Source organism: Capricornis sumatraensis, chromosome 9 (genome assembly GCF_032405125.1).
Source record: "Capricornis sumatraensis isolate serow.1 chromosome 9, serow.2, whole genome shotgun sequence".
In the NCBI taxonomy this organism is placed as follows: domain Eukaryota; kingdom Metazoa; phylum Chordata; class Mammalia; order Artiodactyla; family Bovidae; genus Capricornis; species Capricornis sumatraensis.
This window is the reverse complement of record NC_091077.1, coordinates 25,567,452-25,583,966: the sequence shown is the minus strand read 5'-3', so window position 1 is coordinate 25,583,966 and position 16,515 is coordinate 25,567,452. Positions and strand designations below refer to the sequence as shown.

The following is a 16,515-nucleotide window of genomic DNA, read 5'->3' as shown; positions in this document are numbered from 1 at the left end:
TAAGAACCTTCCCCAAAGGAAAAATGTCAATTTCATCAATGTGCAAAACCCTGACTTTATATTAAGCAATTATGAACTCAAAAGCTATAAACACATGCACTGACAGCTACAGATATCAACTGTTTAATTTTTCTTTAAATACATTGTTTTTATGTTATAAATGTCATGGAACCAGGAACTGAAACAGTTCACTGTACATTCCTGGAAATAAACTTCAAAGCACATCTGGTTTACATTTAACTAGTTATGTCACTGGAAACACAATCTAAACCACAGCGCTTGCTGTAAAAATTTTAACTTTCACAGACTCTCAGAGCTCAAACAAAAAAAGTAAAATAAATTTTTGTAACTTTGGTTTGAATTATCAGAGAAACTTGATTACTGCTTTTTAATACATACTTAAAATAGACTGTTGAAAACATGAATGACAAGTAAAATTAGTGCATATAGCAAATTATATAAAGAAAGCTAGAACTGACAATGACTTGGCTAATAACTCCCTGCCTAGTCTTTGGAAATTAGTTTAGAAAGAACAGCATGCAGAGAACTGCTTCAGGCACACAAATTTATCGTGTGAATGCAAGGCTGGAAATAAGGAGGACACCCAAGGGAAAAAGATTTCCATGGCCTTCAGGTCTATTTCTTTTTTGCAAAACACTTAATAAAATGCAAATAACTTAATAGTGGGATGAAAGCATAGAAATAACACTTATCTGGTTAAGTTTTTCACAATAAATCATTTTTATTTCCACCAATGTCATAAGGTTAGAACCCAAATATTTCTCTATCGTTTCTCTTTTATTTACATAACATGAACTTCTTTCTTACAAATGTCAGATATAAAACATATTTCATATTAAAGAAAAGGCTAGTTTATCAGGAACAATTATTCTTTGGCAAAATAAATAAAGACGATGCTTTTAAACCATCACTGCTTCTTGAGTTGGTATTACTATGCATTAATACTTCTGTAATCATCTAATGTCATACTGGTGCTTCCCTGGTGGCTCAGCTGGTACAGAATCCACCTGCAATGCAGGAGACCCCGGTTTGATTCCTGGGTTGGGAAAATCCCCTGAAGAAGGGATAGGCTACCCACTCCAGTATTCTTGGGCTTTCCTGGTAGCTCAGATGGTAAAGAATCTGCCTGCAGAGTGGGAGACTTGGGTTTGATCCCTGGTTTGGGAAGATTCCTCTGAAGGAGGGCATGACAACCCACTCTAGTATTCTTACCTGGAAAATCCCCATGGACAGAGGAGCCTACAGGGCTACACTCCGTGGGGTCACAAAGAATCGGATGCAACTGAGCGATTAAACATAGCAATGCCATACTATTAAACACCACTCTTCACTTTATCACCTAAGTAGGTGAATCCCTTTTATTTATGCTTTGATATTTCACCTCTTAGTATGCTTCAAGTTCATCTTACTTGTCAAAATGGAAGCAATATGCTATAAATACTGACAATCTGGTATTCAAACCAAACTGACCAAACGGAATCAGACGCCGTCCATATAGCTCCCTGTTGTGTCTCCCTTACAATGGCACAAAAGGGTACTATCACTGGACAGGGAAACCAGTTCTCAGAGTCATCAGCTTCTCAGATAAATGAAGATGATATCCTAAGTTATTATTGCTTTCAGAGCTTCCTGATATTTAACAATAGATAACCCCGATAGGCAATAGATAAAGCTGAAAAAGGGCAGTGGGAAGGAAGTGCAGAAAGTCAGGAATAAAAACAAAAGGAAACACAATTGCTGAAATCCCTTCTCCTACCCTCCCAAAAAACTCACGGAGTAAACTCAAGGCCTGGAATTCTTTTCCTTTTACAAAATGCATTTCTCATGGCAATTCTGAAGGATAAAAGGTGTTAAGGGGAGGGGGCTCACGTTCAGTCACGTCCTACTCTTTGCAAACCTTTGGATTGCATCCTGCCAGGCCCCTCTGTCCATAGGATTTTTTAGGCTAACGTACTGGAGTGGTTTGCCACTTCCTACTCCAGGGGATCTTCCTGACCCAGGAATAACCTGTATTTCCTGCATCTCTTGTATTGCAGGCAGATTCTTTACCCCTAAGCCATTGGAGAAGCCCAAGGAGTGGCTAAGGATGCTAAAAGACAAAAACTCTGGATGCATACACTTGGGGAGCTTGGACTAATGAAGAAAGATACTAAGAGAAAAAAAATACTAACAGATGTCTCTGTTCATCTATGGACAAGATGAATGAATCTTCAAGTACTTTAGTCAGGAATGGAAAGCATGCTTCCCTTTGAGGAGCTCCTGAAAAAGGTGTGGACAGGAGGGGAACTCAACAGTTACCGGAACTAAGTTTAGAAAAACTGCATTTTATACTGAGGTTTTCATTTTTCTTTCCTTTTTTTCTCTCTTCAGGCTAATTACTGTTTTTCACTGGTCCCTCAAATTCAATCCAAACTCAGAACTGCACTTTGTAATTGGATTTCATTGACTTCAGCTGAGTCGTCTGTATTTTGGCATCTTGTTTTGAGTCCTAATTTGTTTCTGTTCATAAGAATGCTTTGAAGTTAAACAATAGAAAAAGAGAATGTTAACAACTTTTTGCATAATATTACTATTGCAGTTTCCTTGGCTATGAAGTTACCAGGAAACAAATACTTTAATAGATAAAAAAAAGGGCTATTCCAAATAACTAAAGATGAAATCTTTTTTTTTTTTAAGTTACTATTCAGAAGTAGTTATTGGATTTGAGAATGTCATGGGATACTTCTGTAGGCCCACACAGTGCAACTGAAAAGGAACAGACCAGTAGTCATACAGCAAATTATCCTGAAATACACAGCACTTTGATCAAGGAACAGGAATAGAATTGAAGATACTCATAGCTTAGCTAGTATCTCACTGAAAATGGGGCCTTTCTGAAGCATTTAACTTATTCATATAACTTCCACTGCAGAAAAATGAGCTTAAAAGAAAAGGAAGGTTTTTTAAACAGCAATTCATGATCCTTAAATCCAAGTCATAACTTAAATTTTCAAAGGGAAAGGACAATTTTCTTGGACTATAAATTTCATTTAGGTGACCATTTTTACTCAGGCCTCAAGTATGGGTTGGCCTATTTTCTGGGCCAACCTCTGAGGTCTATCAATCATTTCATAAATAAAATGTCTAAGAGGTGACTTTGTTGTGAGTTCAGGTTCTCCTAGGCTAATGTGTTACATAGGTTTTAAAAAGGGAAAACCAAACAAAAATCGGATATTTTATCAGCAAGTGAAACAAACTGACTTCTTTCACTTATTTTCATTAACTTCAAAATGTGTGTTGATATTTCTTCTGAATGGGACAAAACTGATGGTATTTATAAACTGGGCTAGATGCATGCTATTTCTAAAACTGGCAGATTAGCTGAGATTGTAAAATTTAAAACATATTCAAACAACATTCTTTTTGCTCTATTGCTTCATAATGTACTTGAGGTTCATGCATATTAAGATGCTTACTACTCCCAATGAAGAAAAGTGGCTCTCACCTTCACACGTCTCTGTCTCAGTTCTGAACACATAGCCAGGCGGGCAGGTGCAGCTGTAGCTCCCAGGTGTGTTTCGGCACAGACCATTGTCACACAGCAGTCTGTTCACTAGGCACTCATCAATGTCTGGAAGCCACCGTTGGAAGACAGGAGGCACACACAGTGAAACGAACAGTACAGTGTTCAAAATGTTTTAATTTTGTTATTTGTTTTTCTTCCTCATCCCATACCTTACTCTGTCTCTTTGTACCCAAAGCACATTCCTTGGCCCTAAGCAAAATACATTTTACTCAAACGGAACAATCTTGTGCTTCCTTTTAAGATGTTCTAAAGTCCTTGGGATGTGTGTTAATGCTTTGGAAAAGGCACATTACTACTTTGTTCTCCATTTACTTGTTGACCTGCAGCAGGATTACATTTTAAGCATCATTATAGTCTCCCCCAAGATTATACACTTTATCAAGAGGCCAAATCACAGTTTATTTATCCATCGATACATGCTGTGGGTGGAAATGTGTCTCTCAAAAAATATTTTGAATCCCTAACCCCCAGTACCTCAGAATGTGACCTAATTTAGAAACAGGATTATTAAGTAGAGTAATCACACTAAAATAAGATCCTTTGGGTAGGTTGTATTCCTGTATAGGTATGGACACCAACGACTGCAATAAAGGGGCAATTATGACCCAGGGACAGACACATACAGAGGGAAGCTGATGTGAAGATGCACAGGGGAAAGACAGACTTGTGACTAGAGTAACGCATCTAAAAACTGAGCCATGCTGAAGACTGCCTGCAAACACCCAAGCCTGGAAAAGGAAAAGAAGACTCTCCAACCGAGCCCCTCTCCCCTAGAAGAGGATAGGAAGGATTCTCCCCTAGAGAGAGCATGGTCCCACTGACACCTCGATTTTGCACTTTCGACTCCCAAACTATAACATCGATTACCATTGTTTTAAGTAATCCCATTTTGGGTACTTTGTTAGGGCACACCTAAGTAAACTAAAATAGAAATGTGTTTTTTTATTTTCAAAATCTAGTTTTAATTTTATTAAAATTATGTATGTGCCTACTTTAAAGAGTTGAGCATTGCCATGAACTGTGTTCAGTGTGTGAATGTTCATTGAATTTCCTTGTTTTCAGTAGGGTACCCATGAGCTCAGCTGTACTTAGATGCTATGCTGGAAGTGACTTTGCTTTTAGGGAATAAAAACTAGGTGGTTCTCGAACTGTGTTCAGTGTGTGAATGTTCATTGAATTTCCTTGTTTTCAGTAGGGTACCCATGAGCTCAGCTGTACTGAGATGCTATCCTGGAAATGACTTTGCTTTTAGGGAATAAAAACTAGGTGGTTTGCATAGTTTTGTAAGTGTCCAACAATCTCTGGCTGGGGCCCTTGCCAGTAGGTATCAAAATCTATTGTAAGTGCATGAAATTTAATATAAATTTACACATCCATTATATGTGTATCTTCAACCCAAGGTGAGATGGATATATACTAACATATATCAGTAATAAAACTCAAAACCGTAAACATGGAAAAATATATTTCTTTCTAATCATAATCATCAAGACTTGTATTTGAGTCATTAGCGGTAGATGTAAAAATTATTATATATAATGAAGGATCGATTAACATTCATTTTATAAAAGTGGACTCAAGTGCTCTGCCGGAAAAATCTAGATTTTTCACAAATTCTTGAATATAAGAACTATGTACTTGAGGTTTTTCAAACATTTCCTTATAAATTTACAAAAGGAAATATCCATCTCATCATATTTATGTTGTAGCAATTGACTATTTCTTTCCAAGTCAACCTGTAATATTTAATTTTCTTAATGTAGTATATTATCCATACATACCACCTTGTAAATTTTTGAATCCCATTTCCTAATAAAGTATTATAGGATTAAGATAGATGCAGATAAAACAGGCCAGTAATTGACTATATGTCCATTCATCTGGGGAAAAAACCTAATTTAAATATTAATACTAAATTGTGCACTAAAAAGTCTGTTATTGTTTAACAGTATTTGATTCCAATATTTTTATATCCCTATACTAAAAAGGAAACAAGAGAAACTGTAAGACCTCTAGGTTCACGCACTTATTTATAGTTTGATTCCTATGATCCACGGGATTAAACTACACAAAAGGCTCCTGCATAATAAAACCAATAACTTACCAACACAATTTCTTCCAGAGGCATCTGGTTCATAGCCACTGTTGCAATTACACCGGTAACTACCACGTAGATTTTCACAAATTCCATTGGCACATATATCAGGATCCAGAGCACACTCATTGATATCTGCATTAAATGTTCAAAGTTTAATGCTCACAGTCACTCACTGTCTGTTGATACATGTATGTCCAGTAAAGATCACTCAAAACACATAGTGTTTAACCCTGCAACCCTTCAATTTGCTGTTGTTCAGAAAGAGAAAGGAAATGAATATAAGGAGTGAGAATAAAATCAAGAGATATGGGACACTTCCCTGGTAAAAATGAAAAGTGAAGGGAACTGGCAGAAATTCAAAGAATTATGCCATGTAATGTGCTGGCATTTATGATAAAATTAATAAAGAAATTTATAGGCTGTTGGCTCAAAACCCAAAGGAAAACTCAATTTGATAGGTACTATAACCATCTAATTAAAAGGCAAAGATTTATTAGGATTTCTATATAATTTTATGGTTCCAAAGGCATGGAATATTTCTATTTTATTATCATTTTTTATAGTCAACTAAGCAATATGATACTTAGTAAATGTTTCTCCTTGTTGATAAGTTGAAATTGATGGAGAGGTCAGTTCACATGTGGATGTTTGAGAACACAATGTTTTACAAGCCATGAACAGGACTACTCTCCGTCACGATAGGAAGTGGGACTTGAGGAATGATGTGCTTATAAGAGAAGCCACTAAGTTCCAACGGGGCAGCTGGCTCTGCTGGGGAGGCAATGATGAAAGGGAATAAAAAATGGTGTAAAACAAAATTTTGGTCACTGTGCTCAAATTTTAACAGTAACTATTGTTTTCTAGAATTTAGGAAGCCTTAAATACTCCAGAAATGCCAGTCTTTGGGTTTTTGAGAGAAGCAACTTTGTAAAAGTTTGTTTTTTTACTCTTGTTTCTGATGTTCTTTGCAAAGATGTGATGTTTACTGTCAATTAATCTATAATTTGTCTAAAGTCTCGTCAAATATGAAAGTAGAGGAATATTTATGCAAACTAAAGGTGAATAGCACCCTACAGTTTTATTTAAAAAAACAAAAGATACTATATTAACATATAAGAGAACTTTAAAAGTATAAACACATATGTACTTAAGATTCAAATTCCATATTGGAATTTTGTTTATCATAGTGCTAAATTTAAAAGAAGAAAACTTCATTGAAACTTTGTACTTCTATAGGTGGATAGAAACATTTTAGTATATTCCTAGCCATAAATAGTCAATTTATTTTTAGGGCAGTATGTCTCAAATATCTCTTAAAGATCCATATCAAATACCTCTTACAGATTATTTTTGTTTAAACTATGTTAGTGAGATTATTTTACATTTTTTCTTCAAACTGACTCCCTTTTTTTTTAACCAACTGCAGCTTCTTCTTCAGCAAGGTATCCATAAAATCATGGCTGTAATTTGTTAGTGACATTTTTAATACCACATATTTAATTATTTATCTACGAAGCATAAAAATGAACATCTACATACTGCTTAATATCATCTAGCTTTTAACCACTCTTCTAGAAGAAAATTTATCTTACTACATTACACGGATATATTTTATAATATAAATATATCATATCTGTCATATAATAATAATAAAGATATGCAACAATTATTATAAGATTGAGAATCAAATAGTTACCTCTTCCATCCACAGTGATACCTACTCCACTACTACAAAGGCCATGGAATTCAGCTGAAAGATAAAAACACACAGAGAAATCAAAAGCTCTAAATTATATCCGTTTCATACACAAGTCACTTTCATGACTCCAAAACTATCATTAAAAAGAATTATCTGAAATAACTTAAAATTGAAAACAAATCACAATTTTCTAGCACATAATTATCTTAAGAGTTTCAAAATCAGAGATAAGCATAAAAAAGTAAAAAAAAAACAAAAACGTGATTATCACCTTAAATATCATTAATATATTGATAAATATTACAAACATTTTCTACTTATGGAAACTTAAAAAAATCTAAATTGTATTATAGAGATTGGTTTTAAGCTTTTTTTTTCTTCTCTCAATAATAACAGGAAACATATATAATAAGTAGCATTTTCTATGTGATATGCCTGATACTGTTCTAGCATTTTGAATCTAATTATTTAATCCTCTCAATACCACTAACTAGATACTGTTTTTTCCCTCTTTTATAACCAAGAAAGCTGGAATAGAGATGGGAAGTACTATGCTCAGATCACAGAGGTTATAAGTCGGGGAGTAGGCTTAGGCCCTCTGTATTCTAAAACAGACATTTCACGTAATAGCCCATTTAATAGATTAATTTTTTTTCTCAGTTATGTGGATGTATTACACTCATTCAATCTCTTATTGATGAAATTAGGTTTGTTCAACTTTTGGCAATTACTGATATAATAAATAATACAAATTTCAAAATATCACTAGGTTAATCTCTTAGAAGTAAAACTGCTCAAAGTTTATGTTTCTTTTTGATAGTGTTCCTCTCCCAAAATATCCCAGGTTACATTTTCAGCAGTAATGTAAGAGAATACCCATATTGGTATAACCTTCCCAACACAGGGGAGAATCAATCATTTTTACCAATCTGTAATCAAAAATGGCACTTTCAAAAATTTTCTTTTTATTTTAAACAGATTAGGCATCTTTTATGTGGCACTCTATCACTTGCACTTCTTTGTGAAGCTTTGTGCACACTGTACTTTTTTCTATAGAGGATTTCAACTTAACCTATTGATTAATGTAAATTCCTTATAAATTAAGGAAAATATTTTTCTAATTCATACATGTATTTTAGTCTTTGGGGCCTGTTTTGAGAGTCCCTTATCATTACAAGATAACAAAAAGTTTGCATCTTCTACAAAAAAGTTATTTTGCAACATTTAATATAGGGAGCTACCTTCATATTTTTTCCAATATTGATCAACAATATTCATTACTTTTAGTTCAATTTGTTCTTACTGATCTAAAATGTCACCTTTATTGTATTCTATAATCCCATTTATATTTACAATTGTTCCTAGACTCATTTTATTAGTTCACTGATCCTTTTATCTGGTCTAGCTATCAATTTTTATACTTCTTTTATAATATACATAATTCACTTAGATATATTAAGATACTTCATTAACTCCTTTCTTAAATAATATGCATATTCTTTCATAATAAGCATAATTCACTTAGCTATATTAATATACTTCATTACCTCCTTTTTTAAAAAAATGTCATACTCAGTAATTCTTCCAGAGGGATGCTAACTGACTTTCTAAGGTCTGAACAGTCCATTTAGTATAACAGAATTACTAGCCACTTCCTTTGCTAGAATGCATTTCTTCCATTTTCTACCTAGGAAATTCTAATTTTTTTTTTTTTGAGACCAAAGTAAGTATGCACCCTGCTTTGCAGTCTTTCCCAGTCTCCCCAGGAACTGCTCCTTCCTTTGTGCTCTCCTGGCTGCTTAGGTTTCTTTTCAAGGCAGCAATCATACTAAATTATAATTTATATATTTGCCTACCTATATTTTCAACTCTTCTTGACTTTAAAGGGGAAAAAAAAAAAGAGAGACTGTGTTTGAGTCCCTGCTGTACTTACATCTATTCAATACAGTTTTCATAAAAATATGAATAACCAGTCACAGAATAGTCAAATTAAACCATTTAATGTGCCTGTAACATATGGTAACATTCAGAAAGAAATTTATGACTTTCTGGAACTACTGATAGATTCCTCATAGACCAAACTTCTATAGACTGCATCCTAATACCATTTTGCATAAAAATGAAAAATAAATAAAATCAGGTTCTCATGAACTTATCATAACCTTGAAAATGGTAAGTAAATTTTATGCTATTTATCTTCAGAATGATGAGAGATGAAAGACTTTTAGGCTAGCATATTCACATAAAGAATCTGGTTTAACGGTCATAATTGGATCATCAGATAAATTTTCCTATTCACTATGTGTTCTCTTTCCCTAGAGATTGTAAGTAAATATAAGCCAGATCTTACTATATGCCTCACATATCAAGATTTGGATTTCTTTCCTTTCGTTAAAGATAGACAAAACACTTCAGAGTCGAGGTACTCTTTGACCCACTATCTAATGTTAGCTTAGATAGATTGTTTTTCAGGTATGGAACTGGCAAAGGTGTCTACCTGAGTTTTTAGCAGGGCATGGCTGGCAGGGCTCTCCAAAACCATAGTCTGGATTGGCACAGCAGCATTCAGACTTGGTCACGGCGCCAGGGAAGGGCCGCACACACACTCCCTTCTTGATCCCACCGTAGCATGTACTACGCATGTGCGTGTCTGAGGAGAAAACAATGACTTGAGATAGTGATACAGAGACAAAGAGATTTCAAAACAGAAGGCTTCTTGTAACTTAAGTGGCCAGTATATGGGAAGCTCTGGATAGCATCTGCCACTTCTCTCTTTCTTTGTATCTTCAGCATCTCATAGCATTAGGAGATCAACAAATGTTTATTGTGAGAGGAAAAGAATAAATGCATACGAACCATTTTTTTCTCCAATAATTTTTACGGGTTACACAAGCATCAATTATCCCGCTTATCCTCACAGGCCCCTCACTGACCCAGGTATATTTCCACAGCTATAAACAAGACTTAGACCTCTAATCACTGACTATACTTAATATTATTTCTATTTTAGAAGTTCTTATGAACAATGAAATGCTGTGCAGTTAGACTATCTTGCGATGACACTGTTGGTGATGAAATTTCTCTCTTCAGATTTCTGACATAGGAAGCCTATCTTTTCAAGCCCCAGTTCACTATTGCAGCTATGATTTCTTTTTTTATTTTGGGCTATGCTGGGTCTCCACTGCTGTGTCGGCTTTTCTCTAGTTATCGAGAGTGGGGGCTACTCTAGTCGTGATGCATGGGCTTCGCATTTGCAGACGCGGAGCTTGGATTCTAGGGCGCTCGGGCTTCAGCAGTTGCAGCACCGAGGCTCAACAGCTGAGGCTCCTTGGCTTCAGAGCACAGGCTCAGGAGCCACGGTGTGTGCTTAGCTGTTCCAGGGCATGTGGGATCTTCACGGACCAGGGATCGAACCCGTGTCTCCTGCATTGGCAGGCAGCTTCTTTACCACTGAGCCACCAGGGAAACTCTGTTATGACTATGTTTTAATCTCTGACTCTCAACAAATCCAGTCCTATAAATAATTACTGCTACTATGTGTCTTTGGTGCTGTGCCTGTTGCTATATAGACATTATGTCATTGAACATTCAACAACTCCATAGGGTAGTGATCATTATCCACTTTTCGTAGATGAGGAAGGTGAGGTTCAGAGGCATGAAGTAAGTACCTCCAAGGCCTAGACTATCCACTGCCTGAGCTGAAATTCAGACACAGGCTTGTATGGCCTCCAAAGCAATTCTTCTTTCTACTATGTCAGATTATACCCTGAAGACACATAACCTGGTTACTGTGCTCATGTAAATTCTCATGAAATACAGGACAACTTTATGAGATGGTAAATGGTAACTATAAAAAAAAAAAAAAAACTCAGATCATCATACAGGCCAGAGAAGGAGTAGATTTTTAAGCAGTCTATTATACAGTAATTCCATCAAAGAGATAACCATTATTTATAAATATTTATAATTATTAATAACTTGTTATAAATAATTTATTTTATCTGCTTGCTATGCAAAGTACTTATGTCCTGTGATCTGGTGTTTTTTCTGGTTAAAACAATGAGATGGATTGTGTGGCTGCATGAAGCAGAGATGTATGTATGCTCAAATGGAAGAGGTTTTCCCACACTGACCCTGGGGAGTAGAAGTGCTGTTCCTTTCTGCCTCTGCTATGACCTCGTTTGGGAGGGTCACCTCTGAGTTACACACAAGTATAGGACTCAACACAATGATGAATACTTGCAAATACATAATTCATGACTTGCAGTAAGATTTTTGTGAGTTCTTAGGATGGTACCCCTTATCTCAAAAGGCATCACAGAATGGTCAAAGTTATTTCTGTTTTCATGCTGAGAACATAAACCAGGGGCAATTTTTAGAAGCAAGTCAATAAAAAGCCTATGATACTCATTTCTACCTTTGATAAAAACAGTTGAGTTTTCCCTTTTCAAAGACCCCAGACTGGAACTCTAGTTCATTTTATTCTCTTCAGTGTAGCCAAGCCAACATTCACAGTAGACAGGAGTAGAGACACCGAGAGCAGCAGTACCATCACGACGAGCTCACATGAATGTTTTGGTTGGTGACCAGACTTAAACCCTACGCTATGCCTTTTCCATGTGTTATCAAATTTCTCCATGTCTTTTCTTTCTTAAAGACTGGAATTGCTGAAGGATTTTCTCAGATAATTAGCATACTTTACCTTTGTATTTACCAAAGGTAAAGTATGTATGGACACAAATGCTAATTTTACTTTATTCTTCATTTTTCAGGGTCAACTTTTCTTTATAGCTCAAAGCAGCAACTCTTAAGACAACGTTTAATGTAACACTACTATTCTGATTTAACAAACCAGTAGTAATTGTAATAGTTTACTTATTGGGTATGTGTTATGTGCCAGACATCATTCAAGATTTATACCAATAAATCTAATATTAACCTATTTAATCCTCAAAAACAACCAGTGAGGAAAGGATGCACAGAGAGGTAATGTATCTTGCCTAAGGCCACACAACTAGTATAAAGGCAGAACGAGAGTAAAGAACAAAAATTAACCTTTTAGCTGACAGAACTGTCAAAGAGTGTTCATGAAGATGCTGAAATACTCTTAAGCTAACATAACAGGATGTTAAAAAGGAAATTTGAGCTGAAATCTCATGGTGCTAAATAACATATAACGAGGTGAATTTTGAGACTTCATCCTGAAGGAATCAGAAATGGAAAATTCGTTGCCAGGTTCTTAAACCCCTCCCAATATCCAGGATACAATTTAGAGAGAGGCAATCAAGAGTTTTTGAGGAGGATTTTTTGGGGCAAGAGCCAGATTACAAATTGGGCATGCTTCCATCTTCACCCCTGGGCAAGAGAAAAGAGCTTCACAGGGAACAGCTTGAAGAATTTGTACCAAACTCTGTCAGGGACCCGTAGCACACAGAGGAGAGTGGCTGCTATTCCCACCGCAGAATCAAAGGACATAGGCAAGAGCAACCTCTATTCACTCAGTTCACAGGGCAAAGGGTGGCATGTCCTGTGGATTAGATGAGGGCCACACTAACTGGAGGCTCTAAAATGAATGCATAGAGAGGAGACGAGATACCATCAGGGACAGTCTGTCTAAAGTGGACGGCACGAAGACCTGGGGTTGGGCCAGGAGCAGCCACCAGGAGAAAAATGCAGGGTCTGCCTCTCGTCACAGGCGGGCCAAGGCCATTGAAACCCTCATGAAATCACTCACAAGGAGGAGGCTGGCTTAAACTTGTGTCAAGCCCAGGAATCCTGAAGTAACCCTAGGAGAGTGCTAGCGCTTCTGCCTTCCTTCCTCCCCCCTTGTGCTCTGACTGCCCTGGTAGAGTCAGAAACATCCCAAGCTCATGAAGGTGTGAGCTTGGGAAGGGAAGTCATACCTTCACGTTCAGAATACTGACTATTATACATCACTGGACATTCGAACTGCTAAATCCAGATTGTTTTCATTGCCTCAAGCTGTCTTATAAATTTCTGCCATCTAAAAACTGTAAAGTTGGGGGTACCTAAGTTTTCCTCCTTATTAGATAAACTGCTCCCACTGAATAATTAAAAATATGTTTTGAAAGGATTGAGAAAAACAAAATACAGTTGCCTTTTGTTCATATCCTGTGAATCATGCTTCTTCAATATCCTGGTTACAACAGTAGTTTAATTTTCTGAAAATAAAAAACTCCATCTCAGTATATAGGTAAACAAAAATGAACAAACAAATGAAATCTAAAATTAAAGTGCTAACTCTAATAATAATTCATAGTAATGATTCATCTCTAACCTCAACAATCAATGCATCTAAAAGCATCTCAAAAGGCAGAAGAAGCAGGAATAGCTATATAATTTTACACACAGAACAAATGGTGTTTTAATTTTAAAAAGTTTAAGTAATTACAACTGTGAAAAACTGGAGAGGGATTCCCAAAAAATTCTAATGCTTTTTCTGTATGTGGACAAGAGAATGAATATTTGTGTTTGAACACTGAATTCCTAACAACCATTCATATGTCGGTCGCTTAAAAGAAAAATCATTTCTCCCTTCAAAAGTGGTTTTGAACTAATCATAGATTTCAGCAAAACCATTTAGATAAAGGAAAAAAGCAACTGAAAATATTTTAGCCCTTTAAGCAGAAAGGAGCTACATTCTTCTAGTTGCTGTATTGGAAATAGTCCTGAACGAAGTGCTGACAATCGTGTAAGCTGAAAGAAATCCTAGCCTGGATGGAGTGGATGAAACTTTAAGTGGACAGGTTATTTCCATCTGTTGCTTCTTCTTCATTTTTTTTACATAACCTTCAGAATCCAAATGTTTTGATTCCCATAGGTTAAGAATAAAGTATAACCAGCTATGTCTGAGAAAGAATTTCATTTCTCTCAAATAATACTTTTAAACCACTGAGTATGTCTGTCTTTTACTCTATGACCTGAGAAATAGATGGTGCACGACGGCTAATTCACTTTCATGAAAGTGCTTTGGAGAGAACATGGCATTCAATATATTTTCACAACTACTCTCTCTGCTCTTGATATCATTAGGACATAATGGTTGGGTTTTTAAATGCCAAAGATATTTTCGTTTTGCCTGCCTCTTGAAAGCTGATGCCTGCTCACTGAAAGGCAGGAATTATTCCCGAGGGAGATGATGAATGGTTTCAAATGAAATATACATTCTCTCGCATACTCTTTCCTCGTTTCTATCATTACACAGCACTGAATAACTATTTAGAAACATTTCCAACTTTTGATATAAGTTGAAGTTCTAACATATAAATTATTTACATTTAAAATTTTGTTTGGGAAAAGCAGCAGACTCACAGATATAGAGAACAATCTGGTGGTTACCAGTGGGGATGGGAGGAGGGGCAACATAGGGATGGGGGAGTAGGGGATACAAACTATGGGAGTAAGACAGGCTTAAGGATGTACTGCACAGCATGAGGAATATAGCCAATATTCTGCAATAACTGCAAATGAAATTAACCATTAAGATTGTATAAAAATAAAATTTAAAAGGCTTCCCTGGTGGCTCAGACAGTGAAGAACCTGCCTGCTGAGCAACTAACACACACAACATGTTTTAAAAATGTTACAGCTCAGATGACAAAAATAAATATTGTTTGGATAAAAATAAGAGTTTATTTAAATACAACTGCTATCCCTGTTTCATGTCTCACGAATTATAAAGCATGTATCCATTGTACGTAGTGTGTTGGTCTTTCACTTGTGTCCAACTCTTTGCGACCCCAGGGATTATAGCCCGCCAGGCTCCTCTATCCATGGGATTCTCCAGGCAAGAATACTGGAGTGGGTAGCCATTTCCTTCTCCAGGGGATCTTCCTGACCCAGGGATTGAACCTGGGACTCCTGCATTACAGGCAGATTCTTTACTGTCAGAGCCGCCAGAGAGACATGGTTATCTAACAATACGAAGGACACTGGTAAAGAACAATTTTTTTTCCTTCTCTAGCATTTCTATCTCATCAGAGGCTACTGAAGGGAGGTAGTTGGGCTCTTTGTCCCTTTTTAAAAGGTGCCTTATTGAGATATAATTCACATACAAAGAATGCACCCACTTAGAGTAAACAGATTCAATAGCTTTTAGCACATTCATAGAGTTGGACAATCGTTATTCTAGCTGATATCAGAACATTTCATCATCTCATAAACACCTTTAACAATCACCTTCTTCTCCCATCACCCTCAAACTCTCTGCTCTGAGCAACCACTCATCTGCTCAGTCTCTACAAATTAGACCTTTACAGACATTTCATGTGGCAATGAAATGTGTGTGGCTTCTTTCACTCAGCACGATGTTTTCAAGCTTACCCATGCTTTCATGTATGTTAGTACTTCGTTCGTTCCTTTTTATGGCTGAATATTATTCTATTGTATAGATACACCTTTATCCCGTTTTCAAAAATCATTCGGTCATTGGGGCCATTACAGAATGTTTCACTTACCAACACACACGCGTCCATCCACACCCACAGCCAGACCTGGGGGACAGTCACAGCGGAAGGACCCTTCATTGTTGATGCAATGCCCATTCATGCAGATTCCTGGGGTCTGGCACTCATCAACATCTGCCCAGAGAGGGGAACACAAGCCAGGCCATTACTCTAACTTTATTACAGAGTTGACCTGTTGCCACCACTGTACACTATCAACATTTGGTTTTCAATTTTATAACTTGTGCAAGAATACACAGATGTGACAAAAAATCTTTTACACAAATGCAACTCTTTCAAACACAGTTTCAGAAAGATTGAATGAAAGTAGATCGTTTTACCCGTTAGAAGAGTATGACAAATTCATTTTTCATTATTTATTTGGCAATTCTGTTTAATATTAAATGATGTTCAACTCAAATTAGTTAAGTGAAACAAATTCTTAAAACCAAGGTAAATCTTTTTAACTAACTTTCATTTACACATACATAAAATTCCAAGATGCTGTTTTAATATTAATTCAGTCAGTTCACAGTAACAAAATAATTTGAAGTCTCTTGTAATTTTCAAAGTGCTTAAACTTATGAAATGTAACCCACCATTAAATGGCTTCCCTGTAAAGGGGAACAGCCTTCAAAACACAGAGCTGCCAAATAATGAGCATTTC

The 16,515-nt window shown here is 36.2% G+C and overlaps 1 protein-coding gene across 1 annotated transcript in view; it reads right to left on the bottom strand.

The window, feature by feature from the left end:
• Positions 1 to 16,515, bottom strand: part of FBN2 (fibrillin 2) — a 224,214-nt gene that overhangs the window by 78,159 nt on the left and 129,540 nt on the right. Inside the window, exons 15-19 of the mRNA XM_068981357.1 lie at positions 15,861 to 15,983; positions 9,881 to 10,033; positions 7,381 to 7,434; positions 5,691 to 5,816; positions 3,506 to 3,631 (exon numbers count right to left, since the gene is read on the bottom strand). Of these exons, the coding sequence (XP_068837458.1) occupies positions 3,506 to 3,631; positions 5,691 to 5,816; positions 7,381 to 7,434; positions 9,881 to 10,033; positions 15,861 to 15,983 (582 nt within the window). The remainder of the gene's footprint in view (positions 1 to 3,505; positions 3,632 to 5,690; positions 5,817 to 7,380; positions 7,435 to 9,880; positions 10,034 to 15,860; positions 15,984 to 16,515) is intronic.